The sequence below is a fragment of the Anas platyrhynchos genome, chromosome 2 (assembly GCF_047663525.1).
Source record: "Anas platyrhynchos isolate ZD024472 breed Pekin duck chromosome 2, IASCAAS_PekinDuck_T2T, whole genome shotgun sequence".
NCBI classification, from domain to species: Eukaryota; Metazoa; Chordata; class Aves; order Anseriformes; family Anatidae; genus Anas; species Anas platyrhynchos.
This window is the reverse complement of record NC_092588.1, coordinates 137,542,445-137,568,887: the sequence shown is the minus strand read 5'-3', so window position 1 is coordinate 137,568,887 and position 26,443 is coordinate 137,542,445. Positions and strand designations below refer to the sequence as shown.

General features: G+C 41.3%; 1 protein-coding gene across 6 annotated transcripts in view; it reads left to right on the top strand.

Annotated features, from left to right (window-relative positions):
• Positions 1-15,598, top strand: part of FAM171A1 (family with sequence similarity 171 member A1) — an 87,291-nt gene extending 71,693 nt beyond the window's left edge. For all 6 annotated transcript variants that reach the window (XM_038174716.2, XM_072033672.1, XM_038174714.2 and 3 more), the window contains 3 exons: positions 8,175-8,291; positions 10,769-10,883; positions 11,516-15,598. In XM_038174716.2, coding sequence (XP_038030644.2) covers positions 8,175-8,291; positions 10,769-10,883; positions 11,516-13,217 — 1,934 coding nt within the window. In that variant the 3' untranslated portion in view covers positions 13,218-15,598. The remainder of the gene's footprint in view (positions 1-8,174; positions 8,292-10,768; positions 10,884-11,515) is intronic.
• The last annotated feature ends 10,845 nt before the right edge of the window (positions 15,599-26,443 follow it).

Here is a 26,443-nt window from a genome sequence, read left to right as displayed (position 1 = left end):
GATGTCTACATAATAGGTGCAGATATAATTGCAGAGTAGTAGACAGACCTCAGCAGTGAAAGGAAAAGAAAGAAGCTCTTCCCCTGATGCTTCACAGTGTTGCTCGCTGAGGTATGTTTCTCTATCTTGAGTCCTTCGGAGAGGTGCAGTGGATCACAGGAGGCAGCCGGGTTTGTTTGTGGATATGTACATTGTTTTAAAAATGTCTGTTGTGGTCTTCACACGTGTAAGTGATGTGAATGGATTCCTTGATCCTGTCCCCACCTCTTGTGCTGTCTGAGCTGAGTGAGTGGTGGCAAGAGGACTCTGTGGCAAAGCAGAGCATTTTGGGGAGATTAAGAGGACGTTGAAGGAATCAGGTCGGTGCCAAAACTTGCTATGTGAAAATAATCTACCATTATGTTGTCAAGGAAATCAAACTTGAAACAAATAGCATTGCTTCTGGGAACAGGTTTTATTAATAGACTATACATTGTATTGTGTAGATGGCCCTGTAGCTCCACCTACAGAAGCCACGCAGTAGAAGGTGGGACAAGATAGACATCAAAACTCGGGAAGTGGAGAAAAGCAGCCGCACAAGCAAGCGCTCTTGAGTGGGAGAGGAATTGAAGGTTGGTGGAAATAGAGGTAGGAATGCATAGAGCAGGAGGGCACATCGAGTGTGAAGCGTCTGGCTGGGGTTGGAAGAAGCCGGGGAAGCCCTGGGACAGCCTTGCTCCGCAGCCTTGGGATGGTAGATAAATCACAACAGGCTTCTGCTTCCACTGCCAGCCTGAGACCGTGAGTGTGACGTGAGGCTGAGTGAAGGAAAAGGCATGCAGTGTGTTGAATTGCCTCATCCTTTTACTTATTACTTGTTCTAATAATTTTGTCAATAGCTGACTGTGATTAATAATATGATAAAGTGAGGATTAAAGGCAGTATCTTTCATGTACACGAGTGACCAGGGATGGTGGCTCAGCAAGCATAACTAAGCTTTCCTTTTTGAAATATAATTATTAAGCAAGAATTATGCATGGAAGTCATTTTTATTTAATAAGTCACTTCTGTTCTGGCATTCTGGAAGGAAATGCTGAGGGGACCGAAACAATGCTTGCAGTTCCTGTACGATGTGCTCTGCCTTCTGCCCAGACACAATTAAAATTATTAAATAAAAACTGGCATGCTCTTTTGTTATATATTGACAGGTGATTTGAGGGAAAGATGAATAGAGTTTGCAAAAGCTACAGAGCTTCTCAGGCGTTAGTCAGGAATTGAACTGGTAGATTTTGCAGAAGTCTTCCAGGTAGGTTAGAAGAGTGTGTTTCCCTTAGAGCACACCAAATAATGATGGTGCTGCTAAACAGTAGCAGGACTTAGCCACGGAAGGCTTGTGTAACCAACTCTGTAACACTGGAAGAATAATGAAGGTATGAGCTCAGAGCAAGGACGTTTATTTTTTGATGTTGCCTAGCAACTCAAAAAAAAACAAAAATGTAATATTAACTTAAATACTGAAAATTTTTAAACCTGTGTGCATTGGGGGAAGGAAAAGGAGGAGAGTAATCTCTACCGATAGTCACAAGGAAGAATTTTTCAACCTCCTATTTCCTTGTTTTTTAGCTGCTTATAAAATGAACAAAAGTAAAACTAAAAAAAAACATCCTTCTGTAGGAAAACTTCCTATGCAGATGCAGATTAGAGGTGATTTTCTGCTGGAAAAAGAAATCTGATAAGCAGCTTTCAGCTGGTAGAATGAAAAGCTACAATTTGTGTATGTCAGAAGGTACTTCAAGAAGTTATTTTCAAAACTCGCCCTTGATTAACTCTCCATAATAACATTGCCATTGGAAGTGTCTAAATCAATTACTTCTAGAAACACTGGCAGGGGTGTTCTGAATATCCTCTGCAGTCCCGCAGTCTGTCTGATAATAAGCTGGCTCTTGCCTTTTGACACACACACCTCCATTTGAATGGGAATCTCTGCTTAAACAGGACGTTCCTACAAGACATTGTAGACATCACAGAAGAGAGCTGTGCTGAAAGAAAACCACTTCTCATTAAAAAATATTTATTTAAAACATCTACGCTATTAAATAGTACTGTTAAAAGCCTCTGTCTTTTCTTTCAAAAAATCTTTTGTCCGGGGAAGTTAATGTTGTGAATAAAAATAAATTCATCTAATGGGATTAGGGTTAATTTGCTCTCTGGCTAATTAAATCCTCTTATTTGCCAAACCAATTGGAAGGAAATCATTTGTGCTGTATAAGTAGCACAACTTTGGTTCCCTGCTTGATACCTTTCAGTGTGATTGGATGATCCTATCACCAAGTTGTTTAAAAGAACCAAAGTAAATAGCAAACTGTGCTTAGTCAGTGGACGACCCTCTTAACAAAAGCTCATGTGTAAAAGTAAATTATGGAAAAGAAAACCACAGCTGCCATAAATTTAAACACTGGTGTTATTTATACATTATGACTGTCCTTAGGAGAAGCTGCTGGCTACAGGACACTCCTCTAACTGTCACTGACCAGAATTGTTTTGATCAGCAATAGGAAGGATGCACAAAGAAAGCAGAAGTCAGCGCAGCGGTAATGATCTGGAAGGCTCTGAATTGGTCAGCTTAGAAAGTTTGATATGAACTAAGCGCTATTACACATTCCCCAGAGGGCTGAGTTTGGTGCTCGAATGCCAATGTGCAAACTCCTATTGAAGTCAGCACACCCAGCTAAAAGGGGCATTTGTCTCCTTTATTCTTGACTTTAATAGGAGTCACATGCATCTATCCAGAGCAGATGGCCTCGCGTGGCAGTGCTGCCTGAATTCAGCCCAGTCCTGCATCCCGTAAGCCAACAGGAGGTTTGCCATTTACTTTGGTTGGAGCAGTGTGTGATTGTCAGCGGGCACAGTCACACACATGGAAGCGAGAAGGGCGTACGTTTCCACTGATTTTACTAGAGATTAATCTAAAATAGTAAAGCCTAGCTTTAAATATATGAAAGTAGTGACTTGATCTGAGGCGCCGTGCCTCTAGACTGCAAAAGCAGTCCCATTTGTGCTGTCTGGATCCAGCAAGCTGTCAGACTGAATAGCATCTTCGAAGACAATAGGACGTGTCTTTTCTGGGCAGGCTGGCCATACGTGCAGTGACCTGATTTTGTGGAGAAATAGTCTAGAACAGGTTTTACATAATGGATTTTCTGCAATAGCTGCCCATCTGGATACTCTCCTTGCTGAAAGTGCTTTTTTTTTTCAAGCTGATTGAGAAGTAAGTTAGATAACAGAAAGGCGTTTTTAGTGCAGAATGTGTGCTAAAATGGAGGTCTAATATGAAAACCTTTTGCTGCTAAAATTACTTAGGATAGTAACCTCTCCCCCCTTATTGGAAAGTCCTAAAAGCTGTCTGAGATAAATAAAGCATGCTCATCACAATCAAAGTTGCAGCAGAGTAATAACTCTAGCAGAACTTCTGCTCTGCTGAAATCTTCAGACTGTCTCTGGTATTTGGGTATTTCTGCAGTCAGATGGAGCTCAGCTTTATCTGATTTTTTTTTTATTAGAAGTTTTCTTAAAGTACTCTCATTTTTTATATCTTTTGCAGTGTTATTGATGGTAGTTTTCGTACTTTACTTCACTTAAATGTAGAAAGGCATGCTGGGCAGCAGTTTTAAAAGGTTTTTTAGAAGAATTTTGTTAAATGGCAACATTTATTCCAAGATATCAGTAACGCTAAATGCAATTTTTGTGAGGAAAGAGTTAAGAAACTCCTAGGTTTTCCCCCTGCCATTAGCTTGAGCCAGGAGACAGCTCCCCTGACTTGAGTCCTGGATCAGCGTGTTGGCTTCACTGAGCAGTAATAGAGGAAAAAGTGGAAGAGAAATGTAAAAATGATCTATAAGCAAGATTGTCTCTATATTTAGAAGTTTTCCGTGGAGCACCAGACACTCTTTAAGAATTGATGACAAATTGGCTCAAATGGTGCCGCGCTGACAAACTCTACTGAACTTGCTGTTTCTGCTCCAAGGAGATATTGGCGTGTTTTCTTTGGAACTACACAGCCAGTCTTGAACAAAAATGATCAGTTCCATTACATCCAGTCATTTGTATTGCTGCTTGTTTATAATCGTGTGTTCCTTGCTACTTAGCAGTTGTTACACATTGTGTATAACTTAGCAAGCAGTGGAGCTGCTCAGTTGTGCTGACTTGGGAGGAAAAAGGAAGTAGATGATATAGGATGTTTGGAGAATAATGAATTAAATTATCATAACACTTAGCCGTGCAGGGAGATAAAACCTCTGTTCCCTCCTAAATCCTTCTGTTTAGTTCTCCTGCAATCGTAATCCTGCCTGCACAAAAGAAGTGAATACTGCTTGCCTTTATTCCGTTTGCAAGCTAGTGGATAGGAGAGGACAGAAAATGGAAGAAGTTCTTTATTCACTGCCCCTCGGTCTTCCCTCTTGCTTACAAGAGCAAGTACACGAGGACACAGTGGGTAGTTAGCTGCACATTTGGAGAGCATCTTGCTTCCAACTGCAAGGAAGGACCTGGAACAGGATAAGGAATTCATTCTTGACACTGCACAGCAGCAAACTGCTGCTTCCTCAAGGCAGCTTGAAATGCAAAGAGCATAGCCTGTAAGTACAACGTGATTGACTTTTGCTCGGTAGAAGGTCCAACATTAGTCATTACAGTGAGGTGTTGCACATGGAGAGTTATGAAAACACTGCTTGGTGTTTACTGGGAGTTGAAAAGTGACCAGGGAGTTAGTCCCTATGAAGGATGAAGTATGAGAGAGACCTGGGAACGCCCTAATGGACTTACAGAATACCGCAGGCACATCACTTCCCTCCAGTAACACTGTGTTGGCTTTCAGCTACTTGATCACAAAAGAAACAAGACAGCACTTTGTGTTTCAGCTGTTTCCCCTCAAACCTGTTTTTCTGCTGCTGTTGTGGAGGATGGAGTTCTTCATTCTCCTCATCCCACCATATGGGAGGATACTCTTACATTAGGGAACTATCGGTAAGAGATGGCAGAAGTGTAAGGCAAGTTTATCAGCAAACTATTGAACCAGGAAAATATTAAAAAGGGCAGCCAACAAGATTTTTTACCCATGGGAACACACTTGGCATTGCCTTGATGAAGGAACTTACATCAGTGCCATTTTAAAAGTAATTATTTTACATCCGTCCTCACATGCTAACATGTAGGGTATGGTCAACAGAAGTGTCTAACTCCTGTCTGAGGGTAAGTGATATCAGATATATGTCTCTTAGGTTTTTAAAACTCCTAGCTGTGCATAACAGAGCAAATAAATTCCATTTTTCCCAAGTGTTACACCAACCATTGCATTTCCTCATGTGTCTCCGGTGGTTAGCAAAAATGGGTGATCTAAATGAGCAGAAAACGACCGTGAAACCCAACCGACCTTGTGCAGGCAACACCATTGTTTGCATCCCTTGCAAATGCAGGGATTCCTTTCGTTGCTAAAATATGAGCAATCCGAGCTGCTGCTTGGTTGGCAGGATGGCAGCTGAGCTCTGCTCACTGCGATAAGAGTGCAGCCTCTGTTAGCTCCTTGATCGCCACATTATGCAAGCTGGGTATTACCGAGCAAAAGGCTTTTAAAGAGGCATTACACGGATTGTGTTCGCTGGAAGGCAGCGTAATGCCCGTAAAGCAAGCTGGACACAAGTTCCCCCTAGTGAAGAAATCAATAATAGCTTCTGCTCAAAGAGGTAATTAACTATAAAAATAGATGACAAAGATGGCAGTGAAATTCGCTATGTTACCTGTGTATGTATTTTGTCTGTGCGTAAATTTAGGGGGGTTAGAGACTGTAAAAATAGTAAGTTCATCACCCAGGCCCTGCCATTCTTCCTTTTTTTTTTAATCAGCACTTTTGTGTGCTGATCTTAATGTGTTCTTTCACGTAGCTGTGTATTTGAATAGTTGGTGCATTTTCCTTTTTTTTTGAGATAGCAGTTTTCTCATTATCTCCACATGGATTTTTACTCCACAGATCTTGCAGGGAAAAAATAAAAAATAAAAGTGCAATTTAAGCTTACAGTCTTCTTATCAAGTGGCATTTTTAGGTACAAGATAGAAGTGACCCAGTGGGCTTTTTTTCAGCTTGTGGTTCAGGCCTGTTACCATAATGCATTGGTAGAAAATCTGAAGGGAAAACAGCCATCCTGGGGAAGCAAATGAATCTGCTTTTCCTAATTTTTCCAGAAACTTTTACACACAACTGGACAATTCAGTTCTGTTCTTCTTGATAATAATTCCCAAAAATTGGTAAAGTAATGACTACACCAAGGTGTTCGGATACACTATTTATTGATTCAAGTCTACACATCCAGGTTTTGATCTGTCTGGTACTGTGAATCAAAAAGCCTCATCTTGCCTGACTTTCTGTGTGAAATAACAGATTATTGCTACTGTGTACAGACTGAAAATGATACTTGGAGAAGAGAAAAATTGTCAGTAATTTCTTTCTCCTGTTGGCCACAAAGTCAGGTTGGTTTCAAATGCAGAGCCAGTAGTCAGATGGTGGGCTTCACGGATGTACTTACTCAGGAAAAATCAATAGCAGAGAGAAAATAAATACTCAGAAAAGCTGTTCTCACATAGAAAGGGTCTGCACAGGTGGATAATCCCAGAAACATGGAGGAAATCATCAGGATCTCAGTGGTTTTTTAATAATAAAAAATAAAGTATCTCCTCCGTGTGTTCTGCATTGACTGCTAAACGTGCAGATGACTTGCATCCACAAATGCTCGTGCTTAGTGCTGAGTGACACCTGATGAAAAGCACCTTTCCAGGAGTGCCATGTAGGAGACTACTGAAAGGGAAGGGATTCACAAGTGCAAGGTGCAACTTGCTTTTCAAGTGGGTATTTGAAGCCGAGTAAGGTAAACACAGCATTTTGCCTGCCTCTTAGGTAGAAATTCAGAGTTACTCTATGGAAATTCAAAGGGATTTATTCCTTCTGTGTATGCAGCTAAGCTGTACTGGTAGTGGCTGCAAAGAACCTTGTCTAGGCAGCATTCTTGTAATTGGTGCGGTCCCCACTGGTGAAGCCAAGCCAGGGCTGCAGCTTCAGGAAATGCCTCCTGGACCTGCCTTCTCTCTGCTTGCTCCTGTTTTCTTGCAGCTGGGGAATCTTTTTGCACAGACCCATGCAGGTAACCCATCTGATACCTGCAGTCTGATTATTTAACTCTCATCAGTGCACGGTGTAGCAACCTGTGCTGCTTTCAAAGAGGAAAAGATGGGAGCCATCTACAAACCAAAATGGACATTTAATATATTAGAAATCAAGGTGATTTTTTTTTTCTCTAACAGCTCCAGAATTAGAGGTCTTAATAAATGACAAAAAAAAAAAAAAAAAAGATGAACTGTTTTGGTCATAAAGGTGTTCTGTAGCCCAATTCTTGCAACATAGCTTATCTTAGAAAGGCTCTGAACTAATACAGATCACCACTCTGGACTATTAACGAGTTTTGTTAACTTAAACACACGGTTTTAATATTGTCTGCTCTACTTATTTTGAAATGATCACTTCCTAAGTCTAAAAAAATTATTGTATTTCCTTTGAGAAACATGTTTTAGAAAACTCATCACCCGTTACCAGGCAAACAGCATTCCCCAATGCATACACACTGTGAATGACTAACATTGCTGAATCAAAGTGATGGGACAACTTACTTTTACACTCACTGGAAATAACATTTTTAAGCCTTTCTTCTTTATGGGAAAAATGACATTTCTGGGAACACCACTTGCACTGCCAAGAGATAGAAGGGTGGTGTGGAGAACTCGTGTGGTCTGAGAGATCTGCTGTCTCTTGAAATAGAGTTTTTAAGGGGTCTGTCCAAATATAATCACCTCCAGGAGTATCATTCTTTGAAAAAGTGAAATCTAATTAATTAATAATTCTATAACCCCTTTTTGAACCTTTGAGTTATACTAAATTTTAAGGACTTTTCTGTACAGAGCTTCTGAAAAGGCCTCAGGGATGATTGCCTGGGGGAGCCCTCAGGTGTTATTGACAGAAAGGCACCATCTCCCACTTCACAGCAAGGCATACAACACCTAAAGCACATCGATAGGTTACTGTTTGCTTTCCACTCGTTTACAGAGGAATGCATGGATATATCTGTAATGCCTTTCTACAACCTTTGTATTTACAGGGACATGGCTGAAGAGTAGTTTGGGCCTTGTACAACAGGAAGGAAGTCAGTTGACTTGGACTTATATTGCACCTCAGCTGGGCTACTGGGTTGCAGCCATGTCACCTACTATCCCAGGTAAGATGGAATTGAATTTTATTGATATGTCCATCATTGAGTAATTATTTATTCATATATAATGTTTATATTTTTCAGAATGACCTCATCTGAGATGCCACAGCTTGATCAATAATGGATTATTAGAAAACAGAAATCTGAAAGTAAAGGGCTAAAATCTTTTGGGGACTGTGGGGGGCAAAAATTGTGCTCAAAAGTTGTTTTGAGTTTGCTAATCTCTGAACCATTTCAATAGGAAACTTTTTAAAGTGTTCCTGCTTTGATGCATTTGTCACCACTGCCTGGCAGAGCCATTGCTAGAAAATGAAGGGAGTTGTAACATCAATGTATTGGTATCCAGTAGGTAGAAAAATATGTTTTATGAAGTTTCTGTACAGAAACTCCCAAATTAATTGATACATCTAAGACCAGCATCATCCCAGGTCAGACGTTTACTAATGAACTGATTGATTGTAACATTTTTTGGACTTTTTTTTTTCCTCTGAAGATCCCCATTTTGCTGTGGCTTAGGCTTTGCATCATCTTGGTGACCGATTAATTTTCACCACGATTAACTTAGGGTAAAAGTTGCAGGAGGTGTATCAGTAGAGTGGCCTTGGTAGATGGAAATACTGGTTCCCATCTGCAAGCCTCTGTACAACTTCAGGCAGTCACTCTGGACTAGGTGTTAGTTTTACATCTGTGCCCATGGAGATTGTAACGTTGCAGCCTGCTCCTCCTTTTTCCTATCTGAGGCTGCCTCAGGTTTCTTAGTATTAGTTCTTCAGCCAACAAAAATCAGAGGTACTTCTCTATAAATGAGCCAATCAAACAAACAAAAATCTCGTATTCTTAGAGAGGATGAAAACCAAATACAGTAGAAATGAGAACATTCTTGCCTTGGCTGTACAAACCAAATAAACTATATCGAACCAAAAAACCAAACTCTAACATGAGGACTTTGTTTTTAAAGTCTACTTGTATAGTCCATGAAGTCATTTCATGCTATGTAGTGTTTTTTTTTTCTGTATTATACATTATGTAAGCTTTTTATTTAAGGTATATTGCCTTAAACTGCTAGAATATTCATCTGATTCATTGCTGACTGGAGTTTAGGTAAAGGTGCAGATCAAAATAAACTATCCTATTGAATGTAATGGAATTTTACAAATTAATTTTACTTTAAGAAAAAACAACTGCTCTGAGCCAAATGCCACAGACTGTAGGGAAGTTCCACTAGCCATGAAATTGGGACTCTAACTCTTCAGTTAGGAGGCAGCCTGTAGCTCTTAATAGGAGAAGGCCTACATTTGTCTTTGCAATTTAACTTGTACGGCAGAATTTCTGCTTTTATTCTACGTTTCCTTCTTTCTGAGGGCTAGGTCAGAGTTCCTAAAACTTTATTGTAATGGGAGCAACATTTTCATGAAAAAAATCAATTAATTTTTCTTGTCTTTTTGCTTAATGTATCAACAACAGTATCAATCAGTTATGTAAAGGTAATCGTGAGATAGAATGTATAAATACTTAGATTACCCAAATATAATCTACCTGATGTTATTTTTAATCAGGCTAATGTCTTTTTGCTTATTTTGTCTCCTCAATGAATCTATTCAATTTCTTATCCTAATAAATGGACAGAAGTGAGCTTTGCTTTCCTAGCAGTGGCTCTACAGACCACTCGAGATCCGCAAATGAGGATTTACAAACCTCATGACCTAGAACCTTAATGTTGCTCAAGTTTGCTGTCCTTCACGGTACATGCATGTTACTCTGTCAGCTGGCACCGTACCTCCTTGCCTGCAGAGGGAAATTTGGGCCTTTATTTCAAAATCATGATAAGGATTTTACAAACCAGGAGGGTTACACATGCAAAATTGTGCACAGATGCTGTCCACATGTGTGCATTCTCTGTATGTTAGACCATTTCCTAAGCATTATTGGAACCTGGAGTTACAACACTGTTTCACTAGTGGTTTGCTTTTTAAAGCTACTGAAGATCCACTTGGCTTGGCTTGATCTAGGCTTAAGAGCACCAACACATCTTCCAACGAATCCTGTATTGCAATGTATGTACTGTTCAGTGCAAAGCAACACAAATGTCCTTAGAGAGTTGCTAGCCACAGAGCTGCTACATGCATTACAGTGCTGGAAGATGCTGTGATGACTTTTCTGCAGTGATGACAGCTTTAGTGCACTGTGTCAGCATCAGGACCTGGAAGGCAGCAATCACTGATGCATGCTCCCGTCGAAACTAACTGCTTTTCCACAGAATGATCTATTTGGACTTGCAGACATGAAAACCAGCACATGCTTTCTCCACAACTTGCTCCCTTCTTTAGAGGCGGTCTGCCCAGTAGGCACCAGGGCTTTGAGTGGCAGTGTTGCTCACTTAGCATCCTGATAACCGGGGAAGATGCCCCTCTCTGTTTAAAGTACTGTTCCTCTTTTTGTTTGCAGGTTGTTACAGGTCTAAATTCTCTTTTCTGGCCTTCCAGGTCCCGTTGTAACACACGACATTACCAGCTATCACACAATGTTTCTTTTGGCAATTTTAGGAGGGATGGCTCTCATACTTCTAGTCTTGCTGTGTCTCCTTTTGTATTATTGCAGGTAAGATTCACCATCATTACTTAGGCCATGTTAGAAGTGTAAACTTTTTTGTGCTCATGAAATTGAAAGCTGTTGTATTTAAACTTTTGTACTTGAAATGAAAGAAGAAGAAAGCAAGCACTTGAAAGTAAAAGAAATAGATCAATTTAATGTGTTCCTGGTTGCATACGCAGCACATATAGTCCCTGCCTTTGGTAGGATGGTAGCTGAATGGAGCACACACACCTGTGTTTTCTAAAACCTTCTATCAAACATAGGCATTGGTCCAAGATCTATGTAATTCTATCTGTTCTGCACTTGCCGGTAACCTTTTTAATCACTCCTATATTAAAATGAATGTTAAGCTCATATCAGCAAGTGTATATTAATGTGTGATTTTGTATATGCCTCCTCCAGGCATTTGCTCCAATTTATAATTGGTGCTTGCGACATTTCCCAGTTGACATAAGTTACTCTTTAATTTTATCTTTGCTGCTAAGATAAGCTTTTAATTGTTGGGTTATGTAATAAAAGCTCGATTCCCCTAACATTAATCACTACTTTAAAATCTCCCATTGAGATGCACTTGCTGTTCTTGTTTCTGTGTACAACAGTCATAAATATGTAACTTCTTTTGTTACTGGCTTTTATAGAAGAAAATGTTTAAGACCACGTCAGCATCACAAGAAACTGCAGCTTTCCACAGCACTGGACACTTCTAAGAAGGATCAAGCAACTTCTATGTCCCATATAAATTTGATATTTTCACGCCGTGAGTCAGAATTCCCTGGCGGGCTGTCTGTTGCTAGCAATGGGCACACCGAAAACTCAGGTGCAAAGGAATTAATGAGTGCCGTCCACATGGAGATGGTATCACCTAGTGGAGAAGCAGATATGCACACACCTATGCTCAAACACTCATTCAGTACTTCCCAGGAGTTCAGCTCCCGAGAGGAACTGCTCTCTGACAAGGAGAAAGACAAGAGCAGGATTTCCTTGGATGACCTGACTCCCAGCGGGTCTCTAAGAAAAGACTACCACAAATCAGCAGATGGCTTTCCTTTAAAGACAAGAAAATCTACAGAAACGGCTGAAGGCTACGAGTCCCCAGTCAAAGAGGAATACAGGAGAAGTTATAATGCTATGTTATCTCAGCCTTTATTTGATAAGCAAGAGAGAGAAATTCAAGTATCTATGAACCATATTGCTACTGGAAGTAAATACAATGTTCAGGAACAAATATACCCCACACCTTCAGCCCCTGAAAAAGAGCTGCTGGACTGCAGACCTACTGAATGTATGATGTCTCGTTCAGTCGATCACCTCGAAAGACCTACATCTTTCCCTCGACCAGGTCAGTTAATCTGCTGCAATTCTGTTGATCAAGTTAATGACAGTGTTTACAGAAAAGTTTTGCCTGCGTTGGTGATCCCAGGTCACTACATGAAATTACCGGGAGAACACTCTTATGTTAGCCAGCCGCTGGTTGTCCCAGCCGACCAGCCAATTGATATAGAAAGACTTCAAGCTGAGCTTCCTAACCCCCACGCACGGCTTTTTCCACACCCCCCACAGCAGCTACAGCCCCAACAGTTGACAGCCCAAGCAATATCCCAGCAACATTTGCAAGATGCAGGTGCGACTGAGTGGAGCCAACAAAACGCTTCCATGTCTGAATCTATTTCCATTCCAGCCTCCCTTAATGATGCGTCCCTGGCTCAAATGAATAGCGAAGTGCAGCTTCTTACAGAAAAGGCTTTGATGGAATTAGGAGGTGGAAAGCCATTGCCTCATCCTCGAGCCTGGTTTGTTTCTCTAGATGGACGTTCAAATGCTCACGTTAGACATTCGTACATCGATCTCCAAAGAGCTGGTAGGAACGGGAGTAACGACGCCAGTTTGGACTCCGGCGTTGACATGAATGAACCAAAATCTGCACGGAAGGGAAGAGGAGATCATCTGTCTGCACCACAGAGTCACCCGCCAGTGCAAGAGCACCAGCAGAGAGAGCGGAAGGCTTCAGATAGCACAGCTTACACACAGCTTGTGTATTTGGATGATATGGACCAAAGCGGCAGCGAGTGTGGAACAGCGGTCTGTAGCCCTGAGGACAATGCTCTACGATGCCTCCTAGAAGGCACTAGTAAGAGGAGTGGTGTGCAGCTGCCCAGCCTGCAGGAGGAGACGAGAACTGTGGATACCAAACCAGAGCCATTAACTAGTCCGGAACATGGAACATCAGTACAAGATGAGGAGGAGGATGAGGAGGATGAGGAAGACGACCAAGGGGAAGATAAGAAGAGTCCTTGGCAGAAACGAGAGGAAAGACCACTAATGACTTTTAATCTAAAGTGAGCTATTGTGAAAATCCACAATTCAGTGGAGTATAAAATTGCCAAATATTCTTTCTGTGGAAGTGCTTGATTTTTTTTTTCTTCTTCTTTTTTTTTTTTTTTTGGTGGAGAGAAAAGAGAAAAACAAACTGTGGTGAGCAACATTTGAAAGAACTTAAATGCATTACTGTGTAAATGTTAGAAAAATAATTAAAATCATTCCTCTGATTAAACGGCTGCCTCCAATGAGATAGCTGAACAAAGAGTGTGATTGTTATTCCATATACTTGATATTGGTCATCCAGGATGTTGAAAATACTGACAAATTGTTTTGGTTGGTTTATGACCTCAATCTCCTTATGAATGGGAGCTGGTAAAGCTTTTGTTTTGTAGGCCATTTTTATGTTGATAATGCTACTGAAAGTATCTTAAAAACAAGAGTTTGACACATGGTGTCCAAAATTGTGCATTATCTCAATGAAAGGCTATGCATTGCTGCTTTTAGTAATATTTTGCTTATACTATGCTTTTCTTAATTTTACAAGTTGGTTGTAAACATTTTATGTCCTTTATTATAAACTACTCAGCAATTTATTTTAATGTAAAACTGCAGGAAACTTGAGTAGCATCCCTTAGCATTGAAGCCTTTTTATGAAACCAAACTGAACTTTGTGTCGACTACGATTCCTCCAATTCTGGTCCCATTTACTCAAAGTGCCTTTTTTACAGTAACAATGAACAGTCCCTTCTTTTGCTAACTCCTTTTAATTGACCCCATTTGGGATTTTATAAACTTCTGAACTTCTACCTTTTATTTTAAGCTGCATGCCAAGAGTCCCATTTTGTGCTGAGCATTCCTCATTTCAATACAGTGTATTCTGTAGCTATCATGTATATTGTGGATTCTGTTTAGCCAGGGTAGACTTAGAAGACATTTTAAAGGGCCCAGAGTAGGCAAGAAGATAGTTTCATTGACTGTATATATTGTTAGTTTCCTCTGGAATAATATGAGCTAATCATGCTCATAAAATGAATTATAGACCGAGCAAATGGACTGAATGTGTCTAGAAAAATTTTTGAAAAAAAAAAATGTACTATCCAAAAGTGCCAGAATTATTCTTCTGTGCTTTCTCCATACAGAGCTGCTTGGTTATCCAAAAATTATAATTGAAAATAAACTGCAAAAAAAATCTTTGTGGATTTTTTTCCTCTATTAGTGGTCATCACATTATTTTATGTTATTTAATGAGCAAAATACTTTGGTTTTCTCTTCTGCTGTGCATACTCACATGTATATCACTTACTAGCAATCAAACTTTCTTAAGCAGTTCTCATCAACATCAGCCAATACGGAAACATAGACCCCTTTTCAGAAAAGCATCCTCTCTGTCTTGGTAAATACTGAACTGTTTGCTTACGTATCACTGAAGACTTTCAAAATGAAACCCTAGTATCACCGTACCCCTCTATGTCTGCTTTGTGCGGGACCAGTTCTCGTTCTGAGACTTCTGACTTCAGCATGAATTGGGTTAAAAGAAGAAAAAGTATGTGACTTCTGCTCATGTGAAGTCCTTCATATATATTGTTTATCACGTTTCATTATTTCTGTGCAGCATTAGCAGCAGCCACACTTAATAAAGTTAATTATTATATAGTCTCTAAGGTGATTAGAGAAAGTGTTATATAGTTCCTATTTAATATTAAATAATAAGCCCCAACTCACATTCATTGGTTTTGTTGGTTTATTTTTTTATTTTTCAGTAGATGTCAAGGTTTTTGTAGAAGGCCAGTGTCGTAACTTCCATTTTACTGAATGTCTTACCTGGGAGTCTGGGCTCAACCCAGGAACGGAATCCAAATTCCCTAAATCCCAATCCTCTCCATCCACAAAGCTACACCACCTCTGTTTTGCTTTGATTCATGTTTGGCAGTGGTATATGTCTTGAAATAAATAGTATTTGTGGAGTGCATTAAATATTGAAATCACCATTTTAGCTGTATGTTGCCTTCTAGTGGTTACGTGCATTCCAGGTCTTCCTGTTCTGTTTAGGAATTTTGCTACTGACCACATGTGAGCTGGATCTGGGGGGTGGGTTACTTACTGTCCATCTGTGCAAGGTCACTGAGCTGCAAAATACTGCTTTAAAGGAATAGTGTTTATGAGATATCAGTAAGTGCTGGTAATGCGGTGTCACTTACTAATCAGAATGCGGTGTCAAATAAACATTATGGTTAAAATTTCAGCCTACTAGAATTACTGTGCTATTTAATTTTAGCTCTGTTATCTTAAGTCTGTCATTTTTAATTACAGTCTCTTTTTCAGATTCCTTTGCAAAGTTTCCACCTTTATTATGTTGTAAAGTGAGATTATTGCTATTAAATTGCAGTGATTTGTTTCTTTAATTGTGTTGGTTTTATGTTCAAAAAACATGGTTTGAGTGTTTGATAATTTGTGGTCCTAACACAGCAAATGCATTTGAGCAAACACAATGTAGGCATTTGGCAAATCTTTAAAATAGCATTTTTATTACTGTGTTATCATCAGCCCTGTACTAGTTTGAATTTGATTTTGCAGAATACATAGCTTATGAAATATGTCTCGCTATATCCAGCACATCCGAGCCACATGCTAAATGAAATTGGAAGAGTAACACAGATCAGATTATGGGTTGAGATTAGCATGTCTATTGTACACATGCTTGTCTAATCATAAAGTCCAGTGACAAGTTCTTTCTTTTACTTTTCAAAAACATATCAAGGCAGACACTTTGGGAAAATATGAAGACTTTGTTTGTTTGTTTGTTTGTATTTTACAGTTGCACAATGAAGCAAGTATTAAGGTTCTAAAACATACAGAACAAAGTGTAATTTAGATGTCAGCAGTTCCAGAAAACCCAGCAGTTTTCTAACCTAGAAAAGCAGTTGGTTTAGTGTTTTGTTTTGTTTTGTTTCATGGCAAGTGTTAACAGGGAAAAACACAAAAGATTGTAATGACAAAGCTTATGAATGTCATGAAAATATATTGGACTCTAAAAATATTAGGAACAGGTTTTCAATTAATGCATCAGCCTTGAGGATTTTCTAATGGACAGTGAGTGAAGTTAATACTTTCTAAATTTTAGCTATATTATCCAAAGTACATTTATATCATAGGACCTGTGAAAGGTTCTGACTGGTGGGAGATAATGCACACACTAAGAGTCCACTGACCTAATGGTTTTCCCTCAGCTCCCACTTTGTTCCAGCTGAAGTACGTGCTTCTCAGAGCTGCTGGAACTGGAAAGTACCTGGACTTACTGTGATAATGACATTTTATTGTTGGAGTCAGAGTGCAAACATACTAAACCCAGTACAAACAGAGAAAAAAAAAATAAAATGGTTCCTGTCTCAGAGCATTTGCAATGTATCACGTGCACAAGTGTACAGAATTGCAATGGGCTTGGATGAGTATCTTACAAAAAAGGCCCACCACGTGGGAGTTGCTCGTGGAGCTTTGCTCTCCTGCAGGAAGTGTGGAGAAACTTTAGTAAGGTGAGTTAAGGGCTCTTGAAGTGCCTTAGTGCTGTTTTTGTTTTCTGCCCTTCGTTCTACCCATGAATGCTCTGAAAGGCCAATTTTATGGCAATACCCTAAACTAATATGATCAGACATGGTAAGAAACTGTGTCCCATGTAGCTTTTAGCCTGTAGAATAGCACAGGTGCAAATTAGTAAGTGTTCAGTTAGACATTTATTATTTTACTCTTTTTCGTCGTATGTCCCTAGTGAACCAAAAAAACTTTTTTCTTCTTTTTTTTTTTTTTCTTAACCAATGAAAATCTACATGAAGATTAAAACTTGTTACAACTGCCCTGTTACAGCCCTGTACTTCATAACCTATTAATAGGCTGCAGCCTGGGGTGTGTGGCATGGTAGCATCCATCCAGCACATCCTTGGACATTGTCAAACAAGAAGAATCTCAGTTTGCTTTTCTAAAATGAATGGATAACAGATAATTACTGTTTGAATTGGTGCTGCCGCTTGAGTCTCTTGAACTTTTGAAATTCCTAAGGTTGGAGGATCTGCCACCTGGTGGTGAACTGCTTCAGCAACTCCAGACAGAGCTGAAAGAGCAGTTTTGGAAGTAATTTAGGAGATAAACCCACACAGTACTTTTATGACTGTGTATAAAAGACAGTTTATGACTTCAATGCAGACACAGTTTATAACTTTGCTAACACCAGCATGCAGCTGGCACAAGAGATCCTAATGGGCTGGAGAATCCTCGCCCAGCATCGTAGTGGTGCTCAGCTCATAACAGAGCTTATAAGGTGGGTGCTCAGCTCATTGAATCACCACTCGCAACGTTCAGATGAAAAGGTCTTGTCTCTGGTGGCTGTGTAGTGTGTTCAGGTGTAAACGTGCCTGTTTTCCTCAGCCTGTCAGTGCCACCTTGGGTTTATATTAAAATAAAACATTTATAGCTACTAACTGTTCAGAAGTTGGGGATGTAATCCTCAGTTATCCTTTTCCCATTCCGCTGTTGGAGCCGAGTGTAAGGTGACAGGTTCAGCGCCAACCTTCCTCGTGTCGTGCCTGGTATCTTCATTTCCAGGCTGCAGGCTGCCTGGAGCTGCAGCTTTGGGTAGGCAGCAGCCAAGTGCCATTTTCAGACTAGAGGAACGTCTTTTCCCTACGTTTCTCATGTAATTCCAGGTGATAAGCTGACACCAGGCCTGACAACAGTTTGACACTAAAAATATATGAGGAATCTTGTTCTCTTTAGCAGCAATCCTCTGGTATCTACAGACAATTAGCTTGCACAATGTGGCACCTGGTATCTCTTATCACGTAACTGAGGTATTTCCTGTTGTATTGATGTGTTTTTCTTCTAGGAGTAAGCATTGTCAGTTGGTCTATTTGATAATTAAGTCTTCTGCCTTGGAAGCTTGCAGACGCAGAGGAGGAAAGTGTGATGACAACAGGGAGCTACAAGGGAAATACCTACATACAGTTTATTTTTGTAACTATGGAGTTCAAGTGACTGGAGGTACAGACTCCTAAATAACCCCAGCTGAGGAAAGGTTGTGCCAGTTTTACATCCTGAAGGTAGGAAACAGCGCCTGAGAGCTGCTGAGGGACGAGGAGTCCCATTCTCAAAGGGCTGCCTGGTCCTGCCACGAGAGACATTGGGCATCAAAGCTGGAAGAAATTATTTCAAAGAGCACCTTTTATAAGCATTGGTTTTAAAGGGTTTTGGTGATTTAGCAGTTGTAGGGAGTTTATGAAAGCCCTGACGATGTTGCCTCAGGACTGTCTTGTCCCCAGCCCTGACAAGTTTTTCTCAGGTGCCCTCCCAGAAGCGTTAGCTCCCAAACTTCTCCCCCTGGGCAGGAGGCAGTACTCTGGGCCGGGGCCTATAGCTCCAGTTGGGGCATACATATACATGCCACAGGCTAGTCCAGGTGGGGTCAGTCCCCTACAAGTTTATTTTGGAAGGGTTTTTTTTGTCAATAGAGGGGCCAGAGCCACATCTCAAACTCTTCCACAGGAAAATCTGCATGAAAAGAAAGCAACACGGCAGGAGACTTGCCCACATGTTGCCCTTACCTACAGGGCCGGGGCAGGGCCCTTCACGCAGAGTCGGATGCCTGTGGAGGTGAGATGTCTTGGCTTCCCTCTCCCCTGTCTTCAGCCCATTTTGTGAACCCAGCCCCTGCTTCCTCTTTTAGTTCTGTGCCATGCAGTGAGGCCAACATAAAATGTGACACCCTAGTGACATTTCAGTGAGGTTATTTTTAGGTGTTGGTGAGCTGGAGGAAGCTATCTGCCTCTCTGGGCCTGTGCCACTAGCTCTACCTCGAATTTAATGCCTCTTAACCCTACATCCAAAAACAAGGGAAGCAGAATGTGACAGCCAGGTTCCCACGTACGAGGGGTGATTCCCGTATGAGAACTGCATTGGTATTTTATTCCTTGAAACGAGCAAAGTGTGCTTACGTAAATATGTGTGAGCACGTGTCTGCATGCATGTGCGTGTGTACGGATATAAATGCATTTAATGTAAAGGTTGACTTAAATGCTAGCTTAAGCATTCTGACATCAAGCAGTGCCAAAGTCAAGGTTGCTCTCCTAGGCTGACTGGAAGAACTGGCACAAGAGCTCATAAAGGTTTGTGTTAATTTACTTAATTGCCCTTGTGGTCTGACATTGCAGAGTTAGAGCCATGCTTGATGCCGAGTTTCTGCTGTGCTTAAGCCCCTGACTTCCATGAAATGTATTCATATTTGCCTGCTAGCCTAAACCTGATGCATAAATTTTCTTTGTGATTAAAGCTTTCCTAAATGTCTTTAAGCGATTTACTCTGGAATTGTAAGAACATTTGATACATGGTTATTTGTTGCTGTTGTTGTAAAAGTTGTAAAATTCTGAAGGGTAAAATATTACTGTGAAACCTCCACAAAAATTTGCATTGAAATGGAAGCGTTACAATAGAGCCTGATTTCCAATTTTCTTCGTGGGGAAGATATTGTGTCCATGAGACACTTCTCAAGTCAGCGCAATTCTCCAAGCAGTAGGTGTGCATCCTGAGCAACGCTGTTAATCTGCTGCTAGCCATCCAGAAGGTATGAAGAACCTTTATTAGCGCTATCCTTTTATTCAATTTGTAAGTTAATGGGATACTTCTGGTCTGAGCAACCTAAAGAATATGGGAAATGATTTTCTGTCAGCTGTCATAGAAATGTGAGAAATACAGCATCTAACCCAGAAGAGTCAACGTACCATCCCCAAGCACGTTGTCACTCCCAGGAGCCTTCTGTTTGTCATAAAATGCTGCTCTCGTCCAAGGTCTACTTGTCTCGAGGATGCAGTGTCCCAAGACTGGAAGAGGACCTTTCCAAGTAAAAGTGTCCTTTGGTCTAAGTAGGTAGCTGAATACAAAAGTATGTGATAGACACACCTTTTGTTTGAGGGTTGGGGATAGCAAGACTTTTAGGTTTACTTCTCTGGACCTGAACTTTAAAAACGATTCCAGCTGATTTTCTCAAGGTTTCCATCTGATTTCAGGGTGTCTTAGAGTGTTAAATACAAACCAGATATGTAGAAGAATCGTGATAGTTTTGGCCTTTTACATGTGCTCTGATCTGAGAGTTGCAGTAAAAGCTGTGGCCTCTTCACTCTATTGGGAAACATTTGCATCTGTCATATGAGAGAGTCCCATTCTGCTTTGGGAAAAAGGAATTATCAGAAACAAACAGAAAATACTGAAAATTTTCATTTTGGAAATCTCATGCTGAAACGGTCAAGGGATGAAAAGCAATTTGTGTACCCACTACCCCCTCAGTTCAGAATCAGGGACAGCATCTTGGCTGTACCTGCAGCCTCCCTGGAAGCGCAGGGACCAGCGGGTGCCTTGATACGGGGGAACTGTAAGAAGCTGAGAGGAGCAGACGATTTAGTAGCTGATGGGAGTAAATTGGATTGATTTGGAGATTGGGCGTGCAGAAGTAATTGCTAAGTAGTGGTCAGACCTCCTGAAGCACCAGTGTTGACACCATCTTTATCAATAAATCTGTCACTGCTAATTCACACTCACATAGTTTGAGAAGGGTCTGAAAGAGCTAGAAAAAAAATATGTAATATGTATAAATTTGTGATAATCATTAAGAGCCAACTGTGAGCCAACTGTGACTTTCTTTTTTTTGTATGCAAACCATTATTTTTTTTTGTTTTGTGTTGGTTTTATTTTTATTTTTTTAATTATTAAAGAATAGAGACTACAGGAACAGCCACAGCAAATGGAGACGTGATCTCACAGTGTGACTTGGGTGCACTTGTTCAGTGTATTTTGAATCTGTTCGCTTACCCTTGCATCTTGTTCAGTGCTGAGGAAGGCAGGATTGAAGTTCCTAGCATAAAGGGCAGATAATTAAAAAAATAGTCACGAGGTAGTACTAGAAGGTGTGTATGAAGCAAAGTCTAAACATACTTGTTCACTGCATAATGTTTTTTTTATATTTATAAGGAAAGTAGAAGGAAATATTAAACTACTATAAATTTTCAAATTGGATCAGTTTTGCTTCCAATTTACAAGATTACAAAAAGCTTGTGGAAGTTGTTTATCATTACCTATAATAGCAGAGCCATTTCACATTTTAAATGCAATGAATACTTCAATATGCTGTGTGAAGGTGGGAGTGTGAAACAACTGCAATGAAAATTTCAGATTTTCACTACTGCAGTGTTTAATACTCAGAATACATCAGGGTAACCAGATGATGCCAGTACTCTGAGTGCTGTATTATATATCACTAGCTCACTGGGGTGTAATTAATACATACCACTGGGTGAATAAACGAGCCTGGATTGTGCCCAGTTGCTTGGGGTAGACTGGAAAGCCCCTGACCTGGGGTAGGACACATTTGCTCCATCCCAAATTTCTTCTGGAGCAGCCACAGGACACAGACTGAACAAATGTCTCTTGTGTCTCATACGGATGGAGATAAAAACATAAATGTTGTATATTTCTAGGTCAGTGGCCACCAGTAGTCACACGTTGCCCATGAGATATTCTGAGCTGTTTTGTAGCCACACGATGCTGCTACCAATTGGTTAATAAAGTATCTGAGTAGCAGCTTTTGTAAGACCTACAATTTTTGAACTGTACAGCTGTGGTGAACTGGGGGGGGTGTTGGTCTGAATCTGTGAGCCTTCTCTCTTTTCAGGGAGGCAGTGAGCTAGGTTTAGCCAATGCCTTTCAGGGGAAATTCTCCCTCCTAGGTCTTGACTTGTCCTTCAGCTGACTCTTGCGGCCCAGCAAAAGATATCAGATGCTGCTGCCGCTACTACTGCAGCAGACTTCCATAGTTTTGTCTATCCCAGCTACAAATTTTCTCCAGAATAAGCTTCTCTATGCTACATTTCTCAAACTCATCTGAATTTTTTCTTAATGCTAGATATATTCCCAGGTAGTGCTACTCAGCTTTGCTCTAACAGAACACAGGTGAGCTGCTTCACAAAGACCATTTTCCTCTCCATAGATGCTACCTATAGTTTTGGTTTTCATATTCTAACAGCGTATTGGAAAAAAAAAAATAAAATTAGAGCAGATGACAAAATCCACAGAAGTGATTTGGGGTCTGGAGTGTGTACCTTATGCTAGTCTACCATCTAAGCTCTACCACCAGCACATCCTAGACAGTCTCACTTGATGGTTAATCCAAGGGGCAAGATCTGATGAAGCTCCATATAGCTGTGGGAGTTAAGGCCTCCCAACCCTCAGTATTTCAATATGTATGGGGAAATTTAGATGTTTCCTCACTTGGTAGCCTAGGTTGCCCTTGAATTCATGACAGCTACTGAAATGCCCGAAGTCTTTGGGTGTTTGAAAGGCCTGATTTTGAGTCCTGGATTTTGTTGTGGGGGTCAGCTAGGAAACAGTTAAGCATTGCAACACCGAAGTCCATTTGTGGAGCTGAGCCTATCTTCATGCTTTTGCAAACTGGCTCAAAGCCTCTCAGAGCTGTAGGCAAAGATTAATTTTGTACCTGAGACAAGCTCATGACTGCCTCCGTTCTGGAAAGCAAAGGAAGGAGACAGAAGCTGGAAAGACAGGAAGGATGGGGAAAGCTCCAAAAAAATGGGATTTGTGGTTGTGTAGGGGGTCCCCTAAATACTGGTCTGTTACGTGGTGGGAGCAGCCAAAGAGCTCCATGGGAGGAGCCATGTCTGTAGTGTTTTATCGACCTTTCTCTCCCCCTTTCTTCCAATTTGTTGCCATAAGCAACTGGATATTTTGGCTATATCTAGAGGCACAGCCAGACTCACTACTGAAGCTCTAAGGAGACCTATGAAAATAACCAACCAACTAATGAATAATTCATCAAATGCCGGAGTTATTTTAAATGATTTCATGATATGCTCTTTAGTACTAGGTGAAGTGCATCTCCTGATTAGGATGTCTATTTTCCTTCCTTACTCATTTTTTGCTTTTGTGTAAAATGCCTGTGCTTCTTACCTCCCTGGTCCAATCTTTTATCAATAAAAAAGAATAAGTTCACATCCTAACACACAGAGTCTCTGTACCAGGTAAGTTTAAAATGAAACAGTCCTGATAACCTTTGGTGGTCTGCTTCACATGGTGCGAGCGTAGGGGATATGCCCACATCACACGAGTTCGGCAGTTTGGGGAGCTCCCAGACATACCACCTGTGACAACAGTGCTCTTGCAAGTGCAGCTGCCCACAGACAGCCTGTTCGGACACACCAGGTGCCCCCCATGCTGCTTACTGCTGGTAAGGCTGCAAAAATGGTGTCCTGGGCTGCAGTAGGCACGGTGTCACCAGCAGGTTGAGGAAAGTGATTATTCCACTCTCCTCAACACTGTTGAGGCTGCACCTGGAGTGGTGGGTCCAGTCCTGAGCTGCCCAGTACAAGAGAGTGCAGGACATACTGGAGACAGTCCAGTGAAGGTCCACGAAGATGATGAAGGGACTCGAGCGTCTCTCTTATGAGCAACTGCAGAGGAGTGTCTGAGGTCTACAGAGTGAATTTAAGCACTCTGGGAGTCCGTCTGGTAACTTCAGAAACATGAAACTAGATCAGAAGTCCTCAGAGCAGGACAGATGCATACCACTCACTTCTGGACAACTTCTCTAAGTTCTTTAGCAAAAGCCATGTATTCATGAAACCTAAAAGACCATTCCTAAAAAACCTAAAATGACAAAGTGTTGTCATTTTGGCCTTGTAATAGTCAAATCTGGAGAATAACCTCAGCTGTGCCTCTCAGGAGATAAGCTGTAATATCCCTAAGGACATTCTTCACAGATGCTATAAAGTCTAGAATAGCACAGCTCTGCAACTATGCTCCTCCTGATCCCCTTCCTGATCCCCTTCTAATGGGTGACAGCAAGTGAGAGCAACAGAGAGATTCATGTTACCTCTTTTATCTGCATACTGCCAAGAGTCAGAATCCAGGCTTCCCAAGTGTCTCCAATAGCCTCCTACATTTCTTTCCTTTAACTACCGGGCCTCCCATACTCCATCCTTCTCAATGAAGTGAGGAAAATTGTGGTAAAGAACAGAAGATGTTAAAACCACAGTTTCTCCAGCACAGTGATTCACTATCACTGGTTAGTCATTGACATACTGTTCTTCACTTTCTCCTACACATTATTAGGAGGGGAAAAATCATTAGTAATCACTGGGTTAAATCCTCTCCATGCTATGGGGCAGCTGTTCACCGCAATTGGGTTTTGTTATAGAAAAATATTTGGAATTGTGCTTCTGAGATTTCCTTTCCCTCCTATACAGCACAACTGGCTGAAATAAAAGGTTTACTTCTAAAGGTCATTTCAAACTGTGGTAACGTGGTAGACAGATTTCCTCTCTGAACTACGGTGCTGGCTTGACTCTGAGATATCATACTTTGCCAAGTGCACTTACAGACTCTGTCAGATTTGCAGTAGTTGAGGGAAGGCCACCTACGTATAATTTTTTTCTCTCTAACTTTGCTCATGTGGAAGATCACCATCACCTTACCGATTTAACCACATTCAGGAACTACTGCTGTTTTTAAGATGCACGTGCCACGTCACAGTTTATTTTATTTGGGACTTGCTGGCCGAATATTTTCTAGCCTTATTGATTTAGTACCCTTGAATTTTTCAGTCACTGCTGCTAGTATTTCAATACCATCAAGATAGAAAGTGCCTGTCAGGTGATGGAAGTCTAACATAGATTGCAGTCACTGGTGATTTGAATGTGGTAATGAGACGTCTGAATTTAGCGTGATAGATCACACATCTGCTGCGGAATTACCCATTCAGAATCGTCGCTCCCTCTGTCCTTGCACAACAAAGCAAAAGGAACACCCACAAGTCCACCTGTTGTTGGGAACAAATACTCAGTGATTATCTGATAGCACCAAGGCAGCACTTTCTCTGCAACTGACACGGGTACGACACGGGTAAGAACATGGGAAGTTAGGAGGCACCTTTATCGATCGAGTACAGCTGACAGAATGACCCAGGCCTTTGATTTCTTTTATGTTACATGATCTGCTTTTGGCTCGGAGAATTTTATGTGTTTGAATTACAAGTTCCTGTGGCAACTTGCATGTTGTGAAGGACCAAGTGCAGCAGGACAGAGAGGCCCAGAAATGGTGCTCGATATGCCCAGATTCAGATTGACTGAGAAGGCGCAGCTGCCCAGACATCTAGCTGTTGTCTGCTAGGCCAGTGAGATCTTTTATTTAACATGTCATCTGCAATGTCTGATAGAGCACAACATTGCACCATCTTAAATCAAAATGGCAAAAAATGAAGTAGTATCTTCTTCACATTAAATGACTTTCAAGAGGGTGGCAGAGATAAGGAGAAATTACAACTGGCCCATATTATTCTTAGGTTTTAATGTACTCTTTGGCAGACTGCCAAACCAAGCACTCAGAAATGCTGAACTTCATCCAGAATTCTTGATCCAACCCTATAAATCACGAGAGTTCAAATAATTAATGTGAGATCCTATTTATTTGTTTTCCTGCTTTCAAGTTGTTCAGATTCCAACTGCAATTTTCCTAGCATGGAGTTTGTAGAAGAGAAGAGCCTCGGAAAATCGCTTAAGAAACGTGACTTTTGCAAATAGACACCCGGGACTGGGACCAGCCTCCCGTGCCTGTGACAAACTGACACTACTCCGTGATAAAATCATCACCGTTTTGGCCTCTGCAGCTTCTGCTGTGAAGCTATTCCCAGAACCTTGCTGCTCGAGGCGTGAAACCTCTTAATATCCAGCCTGAACTACTCGTGCTGGGTTTACGCCAGCGCGTTCCCCTGCCAGCGCTGTCCTTGACCGTCAGCAGCGACAAGATCGCAGGCTGGATGGGCTTCAGAAAAACACCAAGTGCTGCAGGAGACGGTGGCAACAGCTGCAGGGGGGGGCAAGCCACGCTGGTGCCTACCAGCAGTAAAATATTAGTTGGAAATTAGGAGAAATTTCTTCTCAGAAAGAGCAGTCAGGCGTTGGGACGGGTTGCCCAGGGAGGCGGTGGTTCCTAACCCTGGGGGTGTTCAGGGAGAGGTTGGACGTGGTGCTTAGGGACGTGGTGGTAGGGGATGGTTGGACCAGAAGATCTTGGAGGTCTTTCCAAGCTTAACGATTCAAGGGCTGTACGAAGCGGGGTGTTGGCAGCAGGCACCCCCCTGCCCCTGAGGCCTGCCGGCTGCCTCCAGCCCGGGGAGGACGGCAGCTAGGGGGAGCTCGGCCGGG